General features: G+C 37.7%; 1 protein-coding gene across 2 annotated transcripts in view; it reads left to right on the top strand.

Moving 5' to 3' along the window:
• LOC149800243 (aminoacyl tRNA synthase complex-interacting multifunctional protein 1-like) overlaps positions 1–17,733 on the top strand; it is a 32,261-nt gene extending 14,528 nt beyond the window's left edge. For both annotated transcript variants that reach the window (XM_089959815.1, XM_089959814.1), the window contains exons 3-7: positions 3,448–3,561; positions 5,204–5,383; positions 11,674–11,891; positions 15,526–15,694; positions 17,174–17,733. In XM_089959815.1, coding sequence (XP_089815941.1) covers positions 3,448–3,561; positions 5,204–5,383; positions 11,674–11,891; positions 15,526–15,694; positions 17,174–17,340 — 848 coding nt within the window. In that variant the 3' untranslated portion in view covers positions 17,341–17,733. The remainder of the gene's footprint in view (positions 1–3,447; positions 3,562–5,203; positions 5,384–11,673; positions 11,892–15,525; positions 15,695–17,173) is intronic.
• The last annotated feature ends 3,867 nt before the right edge of the window (positions 17,734–21,600 follow it).

Here is a 21,600-nt window from a genome sequence, read left to right as displayed (position 1 = left end):
TCCACCAAGACTGGTTTGACGAAAATAACGAAGTGATAAGCATCCTCTTTCAACAAAACATGATCACTTAAAACACCTGCAGATCAAAGCCGAGAGAGAACTCCGCATTATGCAAATTAGCTGGTGGGACCACAAAGCAGGTTAAGTTGAGCATTATGCAGACACCAACAACTTCAAAAGATTTTCAGGTCCCTGAAAGATGTCTATGGACCATCGAAAGCCTGCAGCACCCCCGCTAATCACTTCTGACAGGACCACCCTGCTCAGTGACAAAGAGAGTATCTCTGAAAGGTGGAAGGAATACTTCTCCAACTTACTGAACAATTTTTTAACACTGTAGACTCTGCAGCATTAGACGCAGTTGTCCTGAAGCCAACTATCTTGGACCTGGACTTGGCCACTTCCATGGAAGAAGTCGAGCGAGTCTTCAAAATGATCAGCTCTGGCTAGGCACCAGGTGTGGATGGAATTCCTGTTGAACACTTCAAAGCAGCTGGCCCTAAGGTACTTGAGGCACTGCACAGCATCCTGATCAGCATTTGTGGGGAGGAGTCAATGCCACAGGAGTTGAAAGACGCAATGATTGTCACCTTATACAAAAACAAAGGGAACAAAGCTGACTGCAGTAACTATCGAGGCATATCACTCCTGTCTAATGCAGGCAAGATTATGACGTGCATCCTTCTCAACCCTCTGGTCGGTAATGTCTCGGAAGCCATACTGCCAGAGGCCCAATGTGGCTTCAGACCAGATCGGAGCACGATCGAAATGATCTTCACAGTGAAACAAATACAGGACAAGTGCATTGAACAAAACATGAACTTCTACAGTGTCTTCATAGACCTCACAATGCCTTCGATATGGTCAACAGAGATGAACTATGGGTCATCTTAGCACTACTCAGTTGCCTTGGAAGTTGAGTAAGATGATCCTGACTTTTCCATGACATGACGGAACACGTTCTCTACAATGGGGATGTCTCCAAGCAATTCATTGTTTCTAACAGCATGAAGCAGGGTTGCATTCTCGCCCCAGTATTATTCTACCTATTCTTTACATGTGTCCTGACCCATGCTACGTGTGATCTCCAAAAAGGAGTGTACGTAAAGTACAGACTCGATGGCTCTCTCTCTTTGACTTAGCCGACTGAATGCCTGGTCCAAAATAATGGAGAAACTTATTCTTGAAGCACTATTTGCGGATGACTGTGCTCTCATGGCACACACAGAAGCAGATCTTCAGATCATCATTTCTCGCTTCACAGAAGCGTCGAGACTCTTCGGACTTACTATCAGTCTGTACAAGACAGATGTACTTCACCAACCTGTCCCAGGCACAATAGCTCACCCTCACTGTGTCTCTCAAAGACACCCAACTGAAAGCTGTCGATCACTTCAAGTACCTTGGAAGCATCATAACTTCCGATGGATCACTAGAGAAAGAGATAATGGCACACATCAGCAGCGCCACTCAATCATTAGGATGTCTCCGCTCTCACGTGTTGTGTCACAGGATATCAAACTGTCCACAAAGATAAAGGCATATAAAGCAGTTGTGCTAGGAAGCCTCCTATAAGGATGTGAGACCTGGACAACATACAAGAAACACATCAAGCAACTTGAGTGCTTCCACATAAGAGCCCTGCACTGGATTATGGGCATTAGATGGCATGACAGAGTGATGAACCTAGAAGTGCTGGATAGGGCAGGCTTAACCAGTATCAAAGTGATGGTCATGAGAGCCCAACTCTGGTGGACGGGTCATGTCATTCGTATGGAGGAGACCTGAATGCCACGTAATATTTTGTATGGAGCTCTATCTAGTGGATACAGAAAAATTGGTCGCCCAAAGAAAAGATTCAAAGACTCCATCAAGGACAGCCTGAGATGCTGCTCGATATATGTGACAAACTTCGAGTCCTGTGCCAAGGATAGACCTGGCGGGTGTGGAGCTGTTAGTAATGGGTGCAAACCTTTGCGGATGCCCACAGAATGAAAGTCGTCGATGCCATGGAATGCAGGAAGGCCTCAATGTCAAGAACCAACCCATGTCTCCAGTGTACACACTGCTCCAGGACATAAACATCTCGTATCGGACTCATCAGCCATATGAGGACCCATCAGCAGAGAGCAGTGCATGATTGACTTCATCGAGCCCGATGGTCAACCAACACAATCTTGCTATATGGTTGTTCAGCTTTAGTGTTATTTAATGTGCACTTTGTTCGCATACTGGTGTCAGTGGTGTTGATCTGTTTTTTTGCGATGCGGTCACTCATATCAGTATCAAAATGCATATTTTGCCAAGACATCACAGTCGCTGGTCAAGATCAGCAGGTGGTCACTCATAACAGAGCTTTTATATAATAAAATCAATCCGTGCATTACAATTGTGGTTGGAAATGACAGGTGGTTGCTCATAGCAGAGATTGCTCATAACAGTTTTTACTGTATACCCATGGAATTTTATGAGTTTGTTTTGAGGACAGATTCTGGTGACTGAACCCTCTCTCAGTCTGCAGTAGAAATTGGGGCAACAAATAACCTGGTAGCTGCCTCAGCTGCAGTTGGATATAAATCTTTGTTTTTCAGAGTTAATTAGTCATATTCTCTGTGCTTGATACAGACTTGTTTTATAAAGTAAAGTTTTAATTTTTCATTGATATAAGTGACTTGGGCCTTTTAAAGTCGATGACTGACATCCTTGTAGTGGCATCCTGTGTTAGTTAAGTTCAGACCACAGAACATGTTATCTAAATAAATAATCCCTAAAACACTAAGCAGTGCCAAGTGCATCTCACACAGTTTGCAATAAACATAAAACATGTTGTTGTTGTTGTTGTTGTTGTGGGGTTTAACGCCATTTTTCAGCACGATAGGCTATACATGGCGGCCAGTATTAATGGTGGAGGAAGAACCCGGAAAACCCCGGAAAGAACCACCGACCCACGAGAAGCTACTGGCAAGCTTTCTCACATGCCCACATTGGCTCATAAAACATGTGCAAATGACACTGATCTTTTTGCTGACCTGTTCCACAATAGATTATTTCCCCATGTCATTCATATTTCCTACTAATCACATGTAACTGCTTCTCAGAACTGAGTGGCAGCTTGCAGTTCGCTGCAGTCATGTTTGAATAACATCTTATTTATCATATACTGACATGATCCACTGACTGCCGCAGATAGTGAAAACAGATATTAAGTGGCCCAAGTCACTTATATCCATGACAAATTTGAAATTTACTTTATAAAACTTTGTTGCCAGCAACTTTCACGTGTCAGTAAAAAAAATAGCACCACTTTCAGTATTCTTTCGCATTTGGCAACAAGTGCGAAGCCTAGTGGAGGCCCTGTTGTCATTTGGCATTGCTTCAGAAGTTTAAATGTATATGCTTGTTACGGGTGCAGATTATCAGGAAGTAATTATCTTTCCTTCATTCCAGTGGTAGATGCCTGCAGGATAGAGGAGGAGAGGTTGAGGCAGGAGAATGTAGCACTGAGGCAGAAGCTAGATGCACTGAAGGTCAGAATGATGATTGCTGAAATCAAGAATGGAGGTAATTTCATGTAGTTACAGATCAGCCAATTAGAAACAGCAAACCTACTTTTATTTACATGTAAACATCAAATCTATTTTTATTTACATATAGTTACAGACTTGCCAATTAAAAATAGCACACCTACTTTTTTTTACATGTAGTTACAGACCAGCCAATTAGAAATAGCACACTTAATGTTTAAATAAATACATTTAAAGGTTGGATTTTCCAAAATATATTTATCTAATGAAATAGTGAAAAGTTTAAATTCACTTTTAGTGGACAAATATCAAAACACGAGTCATGGAAGTAATTTTACTGAACAAGACCTAGTAACAAATATAAAAAACTAGATTTTCCACTTGGTAGCAAGCTTTGGATCAACGTTTTGTCGGTGGCTGTGTAGGCTAACTAGAAAGCTGCAGCAATTATTAACATAATTAAAGTTTTGAATAATGTAATTAATCAGACAATTTTATAATTTTCAAAACAGTAATTTAGTCTTCACACTTTTTAGTATTGGTATGCAGTTTGAGCAATCCCAAGAATATCTGGATAAATGTTTTTGTATATTAGTAACATGTATTGCAGACTTAACCATCACATGGGTTGTCACAATTTTCAGTTTATCTTATCACTTTAAAGTCTAGTATAAATTGTTATATTTGAGGCATCTATTTCAGTAAACAAACTGTGTGTAAAATGTCAAATTTGGAATTGTATTTAAGCCAGAAAAGTCTTTGTGAAGGGTCACTTCAGCCTTTCTTCTTTTCTGCCCCCATGTCAGTGTTAAAACATGAAAGGCTAGAACTTATGACTGAGTGAGATTTGACGAGCGCATTGCAATGCTGTCCAGAGAAAGTAAACATTTGAGCTACCAACCATAACTGCCTGATGATAGGAACCCATGTCAAATTATCATTTTCAAAGGGCCGCTGCTTACAATTGGTCAGATTAAATTTAGGCGTACACTTTGAAAGTAATGTGAATTTAAAGTGACGACCTTAGTCAAGATTCTTTAGTCTAAAAATAACAGTGCTTTCCTCGTTAAACAAGAAAAGGGGACCAGGTGGCTGTCTTGTAAGAAAAGACAGGGTTTAGTGCTAGGACACACAATTTCTGAAAGAGAACAGCATTAAGGAACAGCTTTCTGAGGAGAGATGGCACAGTCCGAAGATGAAAGTCCGAAAAAAGGAGTGACGAGTTCAGAATAAAAGACTAGGAAGTCCAGGAAGGGGTGAAGCATAGAGAATAGGAAGGCTTGAGGAAACAGGAAGATGTTGATACGCTGTCACGGGAGAAACATGATGCAGTCCGTCATGGCCATTGCGCTCTTTTCACCTCTCGTTATTATGATGAAACAAATCCAAATTAGACAATGCTATTAAATTCTGTTGACATAATTAAGTTGAAATGGAATTACTGCTATTAATTTGTTTTGATTAAATTTGTTATTTTTCTTGTCAAAGTGGGCTCGTATTGTATTATTTCTTCCCAATATTCTTGCTCAGTTCTCTGTTGAAATTATATATTTCCACACTGGGCTGTAATATTGAGGGAGGTCATCCTCTAGATAACACCAGGCAAATCCAATTAAACACCATTCTTACTAAGAGGGTGACATTACACTGTGGTTATATTTTATTTTTTAAAATTTCAGTTAAACAAGTTCCCCTGCCAGTTAGAAACTTCTCTACATCAGCAGCAGTTGCCAAGGAAATCAAGGCTGAGCCAGCTAATGGAGCCAATGAATCACAGGCAAACAGCACACCATCACAGAAAGAGGGAAAGGGAAAAGCTAAGGCACAAGGGGAAGAAGGGAAGGCCCCTGCAGATCAAGGTTACAATGAATGTTGTAAATCTATATATATCAAGCTGGTAAATTACTTGCACACCGGTACAGTATTTTAATGCTTCAGCATGCACTTGAGTAGCAGTATTATCAAAAATATAGCCAGGACACACAGATGCAGGAATTGCACACAATTTGTATGAATTTGTGCACTTGGAGAGCAGTGATGCACAAGAATTCACATATTTAACTGATAACCCTGTTGAGACACAACTCATTTGCCAGTAGAGGTATTGTAGTGTTTGCCATTACAGGTCTCTCTTTTTCAGGCAACTGTTTACACATTTGAGTTCTTGGGGTTGACATAAATAGTTGTTAAACTAAATTTAATTGGTACACTGGGCCCTAGAACAATCATTCTTTAATAGTTTGAACCTTGCATCACAGAAGTTTTGCAAATGTATGTTGAAATACAGGCAGTCTGAACACAAAAATGACTGATTCCCAATGTGGTTCATCTTCAGATGACAATTTTGTCTGGCAAATAATTGTTAATGATAGCAGAGCTGACAACCCTTATGATTTTGCCACAAGTCTTACGGAAATGACACTTAATATACAGACTTAAGGAATAATAGCACAAAGAACAATTTTTTTGGGTAAAATCTGGATACTGTCTTTTCTGTATTTGATTCCGATCCAGATTTCACAGTAGAATCAGTGGAGATGGTCATGGAACTAGACGAACCTTAAAGGAGTACCACAGACACTTTAAATTGCACATATTTTGTGATGCAAAATGTCTGCATGATCAATCTATTGCTTCTTAGAAAATGGTGTTGAACAAGTGATACATTTTCAGGACGAAAGGGACAGCACGCCTCTTAAAGGTTTTATTAGTACAGAGGAATACAAAAGAATATACAGATTCTTGGGGAGAAAAGCAGGAAGAGTAACAATTATGTCTAAGGATATCATGCGTGGATTTCAGTATGTCTCATGGGAAAGATGATTGCCGTCACCATGTCCCATGTGAATTTTTTTTTTTAAAGATTATGTAAAGTTAAGAGATAGCAAGTAGCCATTGAGCTCAACAGGGTTTGGAAACTGTACTGGATGTAATTAAGGTCCAGGTGTAGTTTACAGTGTTTTAGTTGAATACAGTGTTTACCGTCGCTGCATGTCTTGAATCACGCTTGTCGACTGTTAAATGCATGTTTTCAAGCTTCACAATTGCAGTGCATGATATTTTGTTACACCTTGCTAAAAACTGGTCTAACTTGCAGAAAAAAATTGCCTGCCTTAATGAGAAGGTCTTATTAGGTTTGGCAGTTCTGTGGTACTGTTGATGACAATGATTTTTAAAGTTATGAGCTGTTACCAGATTGTTGGGGCTGGGAAAGTGTTAATGAAGATACCACTGAGTGATTTTGAACCCAAAAATGATGTTGAATGTGAGTCCTATGTACATGCTGGATGGACAAAAATACTGCATACAGGTCAACTCCTCTTTCAGCAGTATTTAGAAAATATATGTAGAAAAGGCAGGGTACCAAGCCTAATAAAATACTTGAATTTAAAAGTAGAGTACAATTTTAATTTCTTTTCTCAAAATTTTAGCCCTGCAGGATCTTGTGTTACAAAACTAAATAGACCTCAAGGTTTAAGATAAACTGAATAAATAAGAATCTAAAAAGTTCAGATATTTATTTGATGAAAATATCTGTCAGATAAAGGACACCATGGCATTGATGGACCCTAATATAATCTGTCATAACAGACAGCGAAGCAATGATTTAAGAAAGTAAAATTTCAATAGAGGTTATGTTTGTGAAAAATCTTATTTTGAAGTGGAAGTATCCAAATGATAATACCTGTAAGATGTGGAAAATGGTACATAACTACCATAAGAAACAGTTTCCAAACTTCTTCAAGCTGGCTAAGCTAGCTATGTCTATGCCCCATTAGACTGAAAGGGTGTTCTCAGTACATAACAATATTCATGCACAGATAATATTTATACAGCTAGAGGCAACATCTTTAAAAGACTTTGATTTCAATGGACCTCTTACAGAATGGAGCTTGAAGAGAGATCCATATTGAAGTGTTAGGTAGATAATGAACTATGGATGTGTCCTCCTTTTTCTCTACTCCCCTCATATTTTTGTGACAAGGGGTTATCTCCCCACCTTTAGATAAAATCCTGGCAGCATCTCTGTATTATAAGCATAATTTTGCTGTCCAGTAACAGGATGTTAATACCTAAGCTTGAACTGTAGCAACAGAATTTTAATGATGCAGCTTGCACTCTTGTACCAGCATCGTAATGCCTCAGCCTGCACTCTTGTACCAGCATCGTAATGCCTCAGCCTGCACTCTTGTACCGCCTCAGCCTGCACTCTTGTACCAGCATCTTAATGCCTCAGCCTGCACTCTTGTACCAGCATTGTAATGCCTGAGCCTGCACTCTTGTACCAGCATCGTAATGCCTCGGCCTGCACTCTTGTACCAGCATCGTAATGCCTCAGCCTGCACTCTTGCACCAGCATCGTAATGCCTCAGGCTGCACTCTTGCACCAGCATCGTAATGCCTCAACCTGCACTCTTGTACCAGCATTCTAATGCCTGAGCCTGCACTCTTGCACCAGCATCTTAATGCCTCAGCTTGCACTCTTGTACCAGCATCTTAATGCCTCAGCCTGCACTCTTGCACCAGCATCTTAATGCCTAAGCCTGCACTCTTGCACCATCATCTTAATGCCTCAGCCTGCACTCTTGAACCAGCATCTTAATGCCTCAGCCTGCACTCTTGCACCATCATCTTAATGCCTCAGCCTGCACTCTTGCACCATCATCTTAATGCCTCAGCCTGCACTCTTGCACCATTGTACCAGCATCTTAATGCCTCAGCCTGCACTCTTGCACCAGCATCGTAATGCCTCAGCCTGCACTATTGTACCATCATCTTAATGCCTCAGCCTGCACATTAGTAACAGTATCTTATAGCTAAGCTTGAACTCCAGTAACAATATCATGTGCCTAATCTTGCTTTCTTGTAAAAGGATCTTAATGCCTCAGCTTGGACTTGAGTACTAGTACCTCAATGCCTCAGCTTGCTTCTTAGTACCAGTATCTTAATGCCTCAGCTTCCACTTTAGTACCAGTTTATCTTAATGCCTCAGCTTGCACCTTAGTACCAGTACCTTAATGCCTCAGCTTCCACTTTAGTACCAGTGTACCTTAATGCCTCAGCTTGCACCTTAGTACCAGTATCTTAATGCCTCAACTTCCACCTTAGTACCAGTATCTTAATGCCTCAGCTTGCACCTTAGTACCAGTGTACTGTACTGCCTCAGCTTCCACGTTAATACTAGTACCTTAATGCCTCAGCTTGCACCTTAGTACCAGTGTACCTTAATGCCTCTGCTTGCACCTTAGTACCAGTACCTTAATGCCTCAGCTTCCACTTTAGTACCAGTGTATCTTAATGCCTCAGCTTGCACCTTAGTACCAGTGTACCTTAATGCCTCAGCTTGCACTTTAGTACCAGTGTACCTTAATGCCTCAGCTTCCACATTAGTACTAGTATCTTAATGCCTCAGCTTGTTCTCTTTTAATATTATCATATTCCTCAACTTGCACTCTAGTAACAGTATATAATGCCTCAACTTGCACTCTAGTAACAGTATATAATGCCCTAAGCTTGCACTCTAGTAACATTATATAATGCCCTAAGTTTGCACTCTAGTAACAGTATATAATGCCTCAACTTGCACTCTAGTAACAGTATATTAATGCCCTAAACTTGCACTCTAGTAACAGTATATAATGCCCTAAGCTTGCACTCTAGTAACATTATATAATGCCCTAAGTTTGCACTCTAGTAACAGTATATAATGCCTCAACTTGCACTCTAGTAACAGTATATTAATGCCCTAAACTTGCACTCTAGTAACAGTATATAATGCCTCAACTTGCACTCTAGTAACAGTATATAATGCCTCAACTTGCACTCTAGTAACAGTATATAATGCCTCAACTTGCACTCTAGTAACAGTATATTAATGCCCTAAACTTGCACTCTAGTAACAGTATAAAATGCCCTAAGCTTGCACTCTAGTAACATTATATAATGCCCTAAGTTTGCACTCTAGTAACAGTATATAATGCCTCAACTTGTACTCTAGTAACAGTATATAATGCCCTAAACTTGCACTCTAGTAACAGTATATTAATGCCCTAAGTTTGCACTCTAGTAACAGTATATAATGCCTCAACTTGCACTCTAGTAACAGTATATAATGCCTCAACTTGCACTCTAGTAACAGTATATTAATGCCCTAAACTTGCACTCTAGTAACAGTATATAATGCCCTAAGCTTGCACTCTAGTAACATTATATAATGCCCTAAGTTTGCACTCTAGTAACATTATATAATGCCTCAACTTGTACTCTAGTAACAGTATATAATGCCCTAAACTTGCACTCTAGTAACAGTATATTAATGCCCTAAGTTTGCACTCTAGTAACAGTATATAATGCCTCAACTTGCACTCTAGTAACAGTATATAATGCCTCAACTTGCACTCTAGTAACAGTATATTAATGCCCTAAACTTGCACTCTAGTAACAGTATATAATGCCCTAAGCTTGCACTCTAGTAACATTATATAATGCCCTAAGTTTGCACTCTAGTAACAGTATATAATGCCTCAACTTGCACTCTAGTAACAGTATATTAATGCCCTAAACTTGCACTCTAGTAACATTATATAATGCCCTAAGTTTGCACTCTAGTAACATTATATAATGCCTCAACTTGCACTCTAGTAATACTATATTAATGCCCTAAGCTTGCTGTCTGTTATAGGATCTTAATGCCTAAGCATATACTTTGTTAGAATTATCCAAATGTCTCAGCTTGGTTTCTTGTAACAGAATCTTAATGTTAAAACTTGAACATTATTTAAATGCTTCAGCTTACATTCTGGTAACAGCATAATTTGTTAGCTTGCACTCTATAACTCTATCTTAACCCTTAAAGTACTTGTTGTGGCACAAGTCATGCTGTCGGTAATAGTCTCATAGCAATTGTCATGGCATAGGCCACTTTTCAGGTGAGCAGCTGGGTACTTTCGCTTGGTGTGAACATTTATAAAACTAAATTTGATTGAAACGTTTGGCCCTGGAAGAAGTATTCTATTTTAATTTTACCATGCATTTAAGTGTGAGGGACCTTTTTGACATCAGTCTGCAATTCTCTCACTCTAGAACTAAAATATTTGAAACATATGACTTTTAGCCGTAGAGACAATTTAACATTTGGGCTCTGACATTTTTTATTTGTCTTCAATGATGTATTCTTTTGCCAGAGGTTAAAAACTTAAAAAAATGTGCCCAACTTTTCAGCCAGACAACAGCATGTGCACAAGCGTCAGGGAGAGACAAGAGCTCTCTTTTATGAATCTCAAGCTCATAGTTTTCTCTCTGTCACTAGTATATAGCATTCTGGGAATTCTTGTCATCCATACACTTTTCAAAGAAAAGCTGTGATTATGTTTTCCTGCCTGTCTGAACAAACATATATGTTTAATGTCATGTACCCTCTTCCCCCCACTATTGAAGGTAGAAACTTTAAGTGGGATACAATTGGGGGTAGTTCACAAGTGTGCTTAACAGTTTTTTAAATTGGATCTATCACAGGGTGCAGAGAATGGGATGTAAGGGTACTCAAGCATGCATGTTTAATGGGTGGAGGAGTGGTGATAAATGAGAAAAGAAAGAAGGTAATGCAGCTTTCCTGGTGACTTTTCTTTGTTGTTTTAATGAAAGTATAATGACTCACAGAATTTTATTGAGCTGCACTATGTTCATCCATCTGCTATATTTGACTATCAGGTTTTAAATAATTTGCAATGAAATAATTTCTCAATTTGAAGAAATGGGCAGTAGGGTATTGACAGTTTTTGTCATCTTGCTTCTCATTTTGTCAATTTGGACACCCTAATTGACTTGATTTTCTAGAATCTGTGCAATTTGGATGCTAATGATTCCCATGCTTTCACCTCACTCTAAAATCTTGGTAGGAACCTTTCGGCTGAAAGTTAGAATTAAAGTATATTTTCAACATGTGATTGTTTTCCTTACATCTTCAGTTGTTACATATCTTCACGACCTTTGTTTTTCTTGTTTTAGTTGGAGAACATGAATTCTAAGCTATTAGACTGTGTATCAGGTTATTATTTTGGTTTTTGAATACATATGAGATCCTATTTTCATTCAAAATTTTTACAATAATGGATGGATCTGTCATTACCAATGCACATTTCATTTTCAGAACCACCAGGTAAAAAAGGTAAGACAGAGAAGAAGGGTGCTGTGGAAGCAGCCAGTGAGAAAATGGATGTGTCCCGTCTGGATTTTCGCATTGGAAAAATCATTTCTGTGAAGAAGCACCCAGATGCCGATACTCTTTATGTGGAGGAAGTTGATTTGGGGGAAGGAAAAACAAGATCAGTTGTGTCAGGCCTTGTGAAGCATGTGCCCATTGAGGAGGTAAATATAGCAGGGTTAACAGCATCCCCATACTGCTGGTAAGCTTGAGGTAACTTTGATTGAAAGTGTGGCTTCATTGAATTTATGTGTTAAAATACAGTTGATGACAGCCTTTTACTGTGTTCCAGTCAACCTCTCACCTAATTTAATAATGTGGCCGACGTTTTACAGAGCTTGTTATTTTTGTAAAGTAATCATGTTGGCATCTCTTACATGTCCAACCCTACATTATTCCACACCCTCGGTATTTAAGGTTTTAGAGTCAGCTGGATGTTACGTCTTTTAATTTCTAGCTTAATTATAAATTGCATGTTCAGCAAAAAGAAAGTTTTCTTATCCTTTTAGCTTTCTTTCCCCACAAATTGTCATTGTATGATAGTTGGCTTTCAAATTTTGAGAAAATCTGATGTTAAAGGAGAAAATTTATTATTAGGAGGTAGAAGTAAAAATTAACATTCAGCCAGAATTTCACAAAAATGGATTGAATGTGTCCCATGTGGTCCATAAAAATGAGAGCATGTTTCTTAACTGTAATCCAATATTGATGCATCAACCTGTCATTTAATATCCGAATTGCTGAATGGTTGTTTCTCTGAAAATGAACAACATCGATCAAATATTGTTTTCTTATTACACTGGTTGCTATATTTTACCCCATTGTCCTAATACCTACCATACTTTGGATCATCTGGAAATAATCATGTATATGTGTGTGTGTGTGTGTGTGTATATATATATATATATATATATATATATAGTGTGACCCCGCTATAGCATGCTCCATTATAACATGAATTTGGATATAACACGGTTGTGGTGTGGCTTTCTTAAAAGTATGAAAAAAACGTAAAAAGTGTATTATCATTTTGGGGAAGAGATTGCGAATGTACAATACAAGACAATTGTGGCGTGGCTCCTTAAATTGTGTATCTATTTTTCTTGTACTTGAAAAAGAAGTTTTTTCTTCTTAAAAGTACAAAAAATAACATGTAAAAGGTTTATTCTGGGTTCAAGTAGGCTTCACCAAAGTTGCAAACTGCCGTTTTTTTCCCTTATTGGCAGCAACATATACCATCTGGTGATTTTTGTATTTTTGGCAATATTGTTAGCTGTTTAAACTTGTATATACAACCATTGGTTTGGAGTGGAGAAATTCAGAGGCCCCATGAAAGGAAGCCGCAAACTTGATATCAGATGCACTGAAATGTATCTATTGTTACATAAACAAATTCTTTGTCCATATTGACAAACCGTTTTAACAGTGCATTGTTATATCATAATCTGCTTATGTTGATATCTAGCACGAGTACTGTATGTTGTGAGATATCCACTTTTTTTTTGTTGTTGTTGACATTTCTGGTAGTGGAGATCAACTGGATGAGGCATTATCTTGTAATCTATCATTCGTCTGATTTTTGGCCACTCACTAGTATTTTAATATATTTACATAGACTGACATTTACAAGTGGATGGTGGGGCCCTGAGTGGCCGAGTGGTCTAAAGCGCTTACCGTTACGGATCACTGCCATCTCACCTCTGTCTGCGTCGGTTCGAGTCTCGGATTCGGCTAATGTGGTTATGTGAGAAAGCTTGCCAGTAGCTTCTCGTGGGTCGGTGGTTCTTTCCGGGGGTTTCCGGGTTCTTCCTCCGCCATTAATACTGGCCGCCATGTATAGCCTATCTTGTGCTGAAAAATGGCATTAAGCCCTACAACAACAACAACAACATGTGGATGGTAAGTAAAATTCCTCTTCTTTTCACTCAGAATTAAATCCTTCATAACATTCACATTTTCTGTAGTAATCCCTGTCATCAGACCAGAACACCTGTGTCTCTATCATCCGTTGACCCTTTGTTAAATTTCTGACGCGTGCATGGAAGGCAGCATCACTCTGCTACCACGCATGTAAAAAACCAAACAACATCGTACTTGTAGTTCTGTTCAATAGGCAGGGAGGAACACTGACTACAATTGACCAAATGACAGCCAATTCATTTTTTTAAAATGTACCCAGATAAAATAGTTTGCTGAAATTTTAAAGAAAACATTACCTTTGAAGCACCGATTGTGATGAAAACGTACTAAGCAAATGTATGAAAAATCAGTCTCAATCATGGAATACAATTATTTGATGTGCCTCCACAATAAGAAATGGGAATTTGTTTAGTTCTCCAAAGCTGCCCTATGTGGTGATTTCAATAACACATGCACCCTTCATCAAAGAAAGCTGACTACAATCTTCAATAAAAACAAAGAACCTTTCTTCAAAGGAAGTCAGTACCAAACTTAAATAAAACCAATGGAATCTGATAGATTTGGCATTTTCCAACATGACTGGAACACGTTTACTGTGCAGTGAAAGTGTCCTTTTTGGAGGGAAAAAGTTTATGCTTAAGAACACTACCAACGGCTGCTTAAAACGCAAACTAACTTTTACTGACTTGGTGTGTACGGAAAAGTAAATGTGCTTCATCATTCATTATGTGATTGTGCTATGTTTTTCCTCTGAATTTAGACCTATGTAACCTGTGACAAAATTATTTATTATTTTAAATCTCTGTGTGTGCATATTTTCGATGGAATTACTTGTATTGGGGATTCAATGTATTTGATGAGATTCACGGGTGAGTACACAGTGTTGATACTCTGTTCATGCTATACATTAAACCTGTATATATAAACAGTATACACATATATGTACCAATCCGTGGTTCTCTAAGTAAAGTAAAATCTTATATATGCCTTTCCTGTTTTCACTACAGATGTATTTCTCATTTAATATGCATCGATTTAAGATGGTAACTGTGCCAATGAAGCACGTATTTTACCAATCGCATTTATTACTTACACCCCCATCCACAAATTTATATTGGGTACATGTATCATTTTCTCCAGCTAACTTTATATATATCTATATCTCTATATATATATATATATATATATATATATATATATATATAAGAAACAAATTCAGGTAATGTATTTAGGCAAATTCCTCTCCTATTTTATTAGCATTTATGACTTAAAGAAAACGTTGTTATAAAATGTAGTGTCATTTATAATTTGTAAAGGAAGCAATGTTTTGCTAAAGGTAGATATGAAACAATAATAACCACAGAGATGACAACTCAAGTGAATAAGTCACTCAAAAAGTGAAACGTCTGATAACAAATTGTATTCCAAAATGAGGGAACCAAAATAGAAAAGCGTCACATCTTCAAGAAATCGCTTGAAAACTTAAACTTTGCAAAGACTGATTACTATAAAGTTGACACATCGAATTGTTGGTTTTTATGCAGATCACTTGTAACACGTGAATGAGCTCTTTTCTTTGCCCAGATTTTCAAATGAAGGATGCCTGACATGATTTTTGATGATTCACAACTTTGTGATCTTTACAACATATTAGTATGCCAAGAATATTAATTTTTGCAGAATCTGGTCATTGAAATTTATCAAATTTATCTTTAAGTTCAGATTTTTTTAAAAATTGAAAAATAATTTAAGTTGAAAATTTGTATGATATGTGGTTTTTTGTGTAAAACAAGAACCAAATTGGTCTGTTGTAATTGATCAAATTTAGCCATACTTTACATATTGTCCAGGATACATTTCTTTTCTTATTGTTAACAGATGCAAGACAGAATTAGTATCTTCATGTGCAATCTGAAACCAGTCAAGATGAGGGGGATCATGTCTGAGGCAATGATCATGTGTGCTAATGGCCCAGATAGGATAGAGATCCTTTTGCCTCCAGCTGGAAGCCAGATTGGGGAGAGAGTGAAGGCAGCAGATTATCCAGGTTGGCAATTTTTTAGAAGTATTAATAGTATTAATTCTTAATCATGGTCAGTATTTTTCTACCCATAAGTTGAGTTGGTGGTATTGGGCATTTTCTCAAAGGTCAGACGTTATGCATGAGGTTGTTCACTGGTCAAGCTGTTTGTTGACTGACCAACATGTCCAATTTCATGTTTAAATCTTGTTTAACAGTATGGCAAGATAAGTTTGATCAATTTACACAGCATGCTCTCAACCTTGGATCTTTGCGTGTCACACTCAGGGATTAAACCAGGGATTGCAGTGATCAGGGATAACCTGTGTTATGTATGTTGACTACTCAGACATGCAGAAGTATTGTATATTCAGGGCTCTGTTACCAATCTAGATGTGGAGGGTCTGTTAGTAAACGCTTATTTGAGAAGTACAACCAGTCTGTTAGTAAATGAGAAGTACAACCAGTCTGTTAGTAAATGAGAAGTACAACCAGTCTGGTGTTAAGATTCAGCATGCACAGTATATATTGGAATTTGGTGAGCAATTTAAATGACAAGAACAGAAACTATGTCTCCATAACACGAGGAATTGTTTTTACCATATATTATACATTTTAATACAGATAATACTATCATGCAGGTTAGAGAATTTTTAATTTGTACTCAACAGAGATTTGAACCCAGGTCTGTGGGTAAAAGGCACCCATCACCTTGCCTGCATACACAAGCCCATATTCCCTCATGACTAACTACACATCACCAAAAAATTATGTTACTCAGCCGGTCTTATATGCACTTGTGCATAGCAGACACTCACATGACAAACTAGTAATTCTCATGTATCTACAAAGTCATTCTGGACGCCTATGAAAGAAATCAAGGTATATAAAATTATAGATATACACCAGACAGAACGGAAAGTGCTATCCCTGGATTCTATGTGCGTGTGTGATTGGGTTTTTTAACATAGCTTTAACAAGTTTTCAGTCATACCGCTACCATGTCTGCAATGTGGCAGTTTATAGTGATGTCTAGCACAGGGGCATCATGTCGCGGACATGGTGTCCCACCCAGTCATATTATCCTGACACCAGAACGATTAGTCCTAACACTAACCTCTTAATGCTGAGCATCAAGCAAGGCAGCTGTTAGTACCATTTTTTTGCAAGTATTTGGTACAACTCAGCTGGGGATCAAACCCACAACCTCCCACTTCCAAGGCAGATGCTTTAACCACTAGGCCACCAGAGTGGTCTGAATACTATTATCAAGCATTCTTCTATAGAATTGAGGTATAGCAGTTTCCATTCTGTGTATATTTATAATTCTCAATAATTAATGCTATATACCTTGATTTCTTTCATATATATATATGCTTGTAAGTTTCACCCAAATGCAAGAATGTAACCAATTGCACACCATTGTTTGATTTGCAACATGGATTAGCAACATGTCTTATATATCTAATCCAAAAGTCTAAAATCTTTATTCATCATCTTTTTCAGGAGAGCCAGATGCACAACTCAATCCAAAGAAGAAAATTTGGGAAACACTAAAACCCGACCTTCGTACCGATAATAACAGAGTGGCTGCTTACAAGGGGTCACCATTAAGTGTCGAGGGTCGTGGGGTTGTAGTTGCCCCAACTCAGGCCAACGCTCAGATATCATAATGTTTTTACTTGTTACCATTGAAGCAAAATAAATTTGTTTAGGGGGCACTCACCAGTTATTATGTACTTTTGAGAAAGTGACACATGTGTGATGAAGTTTTTTACATTTGAAATGTGCACAGTGGAGAGAATGTTGGCATACCTCTATGTTACTTTGATGTAATGTTGCTGACATTTCTTTGGATATTGTACTTATGGATGTTGTACATGATCTAAACACACTGCAAACTAAAAACAACTGCTCCCTTGTGCTAAAAATATCACCTTGAATTAGTCAAAAGTACACTATCTTTAGCACCTATTAAAACTGGGAAAATGAATTTTGCCCAGCTAGACAATACCGCTCTGAAAGTGTAATAAATGAATTACCAAATATATGTAATGTAAAAATAAGTTATTGGCTCTTTTTTTTACAAGATACCTCTACATACATGCCAACCATTACGCTTTTGGCGAAACCATTATGCTTTATTTCACCAAATTATGCATAACTATATTCAGATTACATGTTTTCGATATATCCCTCTCCAAAAAAATTAATAATTTGTTTTCTCATTTTTTTAACATCCCATTAATCCCACAGACTGTATTCTAGAAAAGACAGCTTCTTTGTAACTACGATGTAAGAGTATGCTTGTCTGAAGACTTGCATGCACTTTCTTAACAGTATTTTGTACTATTTATAGCAGTTGCCCTACTTCAAGAAACATGCTGGTTTTCTAACTTTAATCTTTGCTCGCAAATTCTTTGTTCTAATTCAGAACAGAACCAGTCTGTAGGTATTTGGCGCTAAAAGTCGTCAAATTTATTTTAGTTGGTGTGTGTTAGAGCGAAAACATTTTGCAAATAATTTCACTGATGGATTAGGAAAAGACGAAAAACCGATTCAGAGATGAATACATGCATTACACAATACAGCGTTCCATTCTAATGATCTTCATGCACCTTGCATGGCTGCGTTGTTGTTGTTGTTTTTGTGGGGTTTAACGCCATTTTTCAGCACACGATAGGCCATACATGGCGGCCAGTATTAATGGTGGAGGAAGAACCCTGCAAAAACCCCGGGAAGAACCACCGACCCACGAGAAGCTACTGGCGAGCTTTCTTACATACCCACGTTAGCCGAATCCTAGACTCGAACCCACGAAGACAGAGGTGAGATGGCAGTGATCTGTAACGGAGAGCACTTCAGACCACTCGGCCACTCGGGGCCCCTGCATGGCTGCATGGAAAGGATTTTAATATTGGTCATGGTAGTAAAACAGGAAACCTTGAATTAGCTCATTTACTAACTCCAGTACTGAGGTAACTCCTTTTTATAAAGCAGGACTAATTTATGGAACATATTTTATAACGGTAGATGCGTTATCTACCGAGTTCTTAATAAAACATGGACATCCACTAGAGGTAGAAGACTACATTGGTCCTTTGTTCAGACGGATGTTTCCTGATTCCAAAATTGCAGAAAATATGCATGTGCAAGAACAAAATCTTATAATATTGTTAGGTGTTTAGCAGAAGATACTTCACTTAAAATTGCAGAAACCATGAAATATGGGCCGTTTAGTATTGCAACAGACAGGAGTAGTGATTGTGACAAAAAGTTGTACCCAGTCTCTGTGTAAGAGACTTTTACAACGTAAAGGGTAAAGTCAGAGTGCTCTTCTTTCATTACCAGAATTAACAGTAGTTTCCACTGGAGAATTTTTTTATTTATTTGCTTAGTTGGAATAATTGTATGGGGTTTTAAGCTGATACTGCATCAGTGATGACTGGAATTCATAAAGGAGTTGCATTCTGTATTTTGAAAAATGTCTTCATCATTGTACATATCAGGTTGTCTCTGTCATGATGCACCATGTTGCAGGAAAAGCTGCTGATAAATTATAAGAACTCCTTAAGTATCAAGTTGGCAATCCACTCTACCTGACAGTGTACTTCATACAGATAGAGTTGATTGTTTCATCTTATTTCCCCATCTAAAAGACCCAATAACTGTAGGATAAAAATTTCCTCCTCTTTGTCAGGTTATGAAAGGAATATTAGTTCTTTAAAATTCTAGAGGGATAAATAAATCATTTTGTACGTATATGCTCATTGAATTTTTATCATGTTGTATGTGGATTGCTCTTTTTCTGCTTGGATTACTCTTTTTTTTTTTTTTTTGTCCACATGGATTACAATTTTTCCTCACCAGGGGTTGGCATGTATGCCTCTAAAATCCAGGAAGTGAAAATGACGAAGTTGAGCTAGCCTAGCAGTTTTTGAAAGATGCACATCTGATGTAAGTCCAAGCTGTAAACTCTATAACTCATATTACACCCATCAACCATACACCAAAATAAAGGGAATTAAAGGTTTTTTGAACAATACTTAAGATTTACAAGGTCTTTTTTAAATAGCCAGTATAACTAGTGAGGAAACCCAGGGAAATTCTTTTTCCCTCAAGTTCTAACCCTATGCACAATACAAAACTGTAGAGTGCCACCTTACCAGGAGATATTTTGCTTTTTCATCAAGTTATATGAAGAGGACAAGTAATTTGCAGTGCACAACTTAGATCAAATTGTAAAGACCACTCTAAGCATTAACAATGTACAGTACTATAGTTTTATGAAGAAACAAATGATCCCGTATAAGTAAAAACATTACATCAGTAAAATTTTATCACTTGCATGGGAACTACCAGTCTATGCACAGTGGGCTATTACCGTTGGTATGATAACACCATTTTCACCATACTGTGAATTTGGTTGGAAAATGCTACCTGGAGAAGATTGTACTCCTTTACAATTAATTTAGATTGTATTTCACTTTTGCACTTATTTGCCTTTGGTGTAGAATGTTAAGATTTTGTACAACACAGATTCTTTACTCACATGGATGAAACAAAAAGTCAATGATGAGACAATCTGGCATGTGAGCAGACATCATAATTGCTCATGACCATCACTTTATTTTTTAATTACATGATCTAACCTGATCTAGCTAGTTTGAAATGAATGACCTTCTCATGTGAACTGTACAAGAACTCTAGCATGGCATTTACTGGTTTAGTAGATTTTGTCTTTTAAAATTAAACCCTTGTTTCTGTAGGTATTAGGTACTATATAATTTATGTTGTTGTTGTAGGGTTTAACGCTATTTTTCAGCACACGATAGGCTATAGATGGCAGCCAGTATTAATGGTGGAGGAAGAACCCAGGAAAACCCCGGAAAGGCAATGATCTGTAACAGAGAGCGCTTTAGACCACTCGGGGCCCCATATAATTTATGAGCTGAATGATTCATCGTACAATAGTGATCATACACATTTCTCAGTTCGCAAACATTTAACTGAAAACAGATGTGTGGTTTTTAACAACAAATAAACACAAGCCTAACTATAACTAGCTATAACTGCCAAGTAAAAGTTAAGTTTTAAAAATATAAAGGTAAAAAAACCCACAAAAACCTATAGAAGATAAACCTTTCTAAATATAAATGTTTACTCTTACAGAATTAGAGATAAGGTAACGATGTTAAAGTTCTTTCAAAGGTATAGAAAATAAAGATAATGGTCAATTTAGTCTGAGCATTTGGGAAAGGCTTGGAAGGCTGTGAATTGGAACTCTTCCATCATTGTTCCAGCAAAATGGCACATTGTGTTGGACTGATATGTTAAAATAGCTATTGGTGCTATCTACTGATTAATTTCTCCTTTGAACTTCACAAGACTAGCTAAATTTGCAAATAGTTATGCTTATTATTGCTGTGGAGTAGCATAGTTTCTTACCTGGCTGACATCTGTCTAAAGCCAGATGCAAAACTATTGGCCAAGAAATCTGGGTTTATTACATGTTGTAAATATTTGTCTAAATTCTGTTAGTTGGTTAGAGAAAAAGGCATGATTGTGTCTTTATTTTGAATATCTTTGTCACATCTCGATGATTGTTACAGGTCATATTATCTGACAGCAGATTGTAAGGTTTTTATGCTGCAATGCTCTCTGCCGAATTAGGTTGAAACTGAAGTTGAAAATGGCCAATCTTGATGGATGAATCACAATGAATAACATTCTCGACAACACATAGTTCACTGGGATTCATAATCTCACATTGCCTATTGGTCAGGTGAGCAAACAAAAAAAAGCTGGCATTGGTGTACATGTTGAGCCTGAGGTTTTGGTAAACTGATGTATAGAGCAATATGACTCGATGGCCAAATGTATCTGAGAAACTGACCATATTGATAACTCCAACATCAGGTTTAATCTGCACT

The sequence above is a fragment of the Sinohyriopsis cumingii genome, chromosome 5 (assembly GCF_028554795.1).
Source record: "Sinohyriopsis cumingii isolate HCF-2022 chromosome 5, ASM2855479v2, whole genome shotgun sequence".
Taxonomy (NCBI): domain Eukaryota; kingdom Metazoa; phylum Mollusca; class Bivalvia; order Unionida; family Unionidae; genus Sinohyriopsis; species Sinohyriopsis cumingii.
Note: the sequence above shows the minus strand (reverse complement) of the source record. Positions and strands in the feature narration are given on the sequence as shown.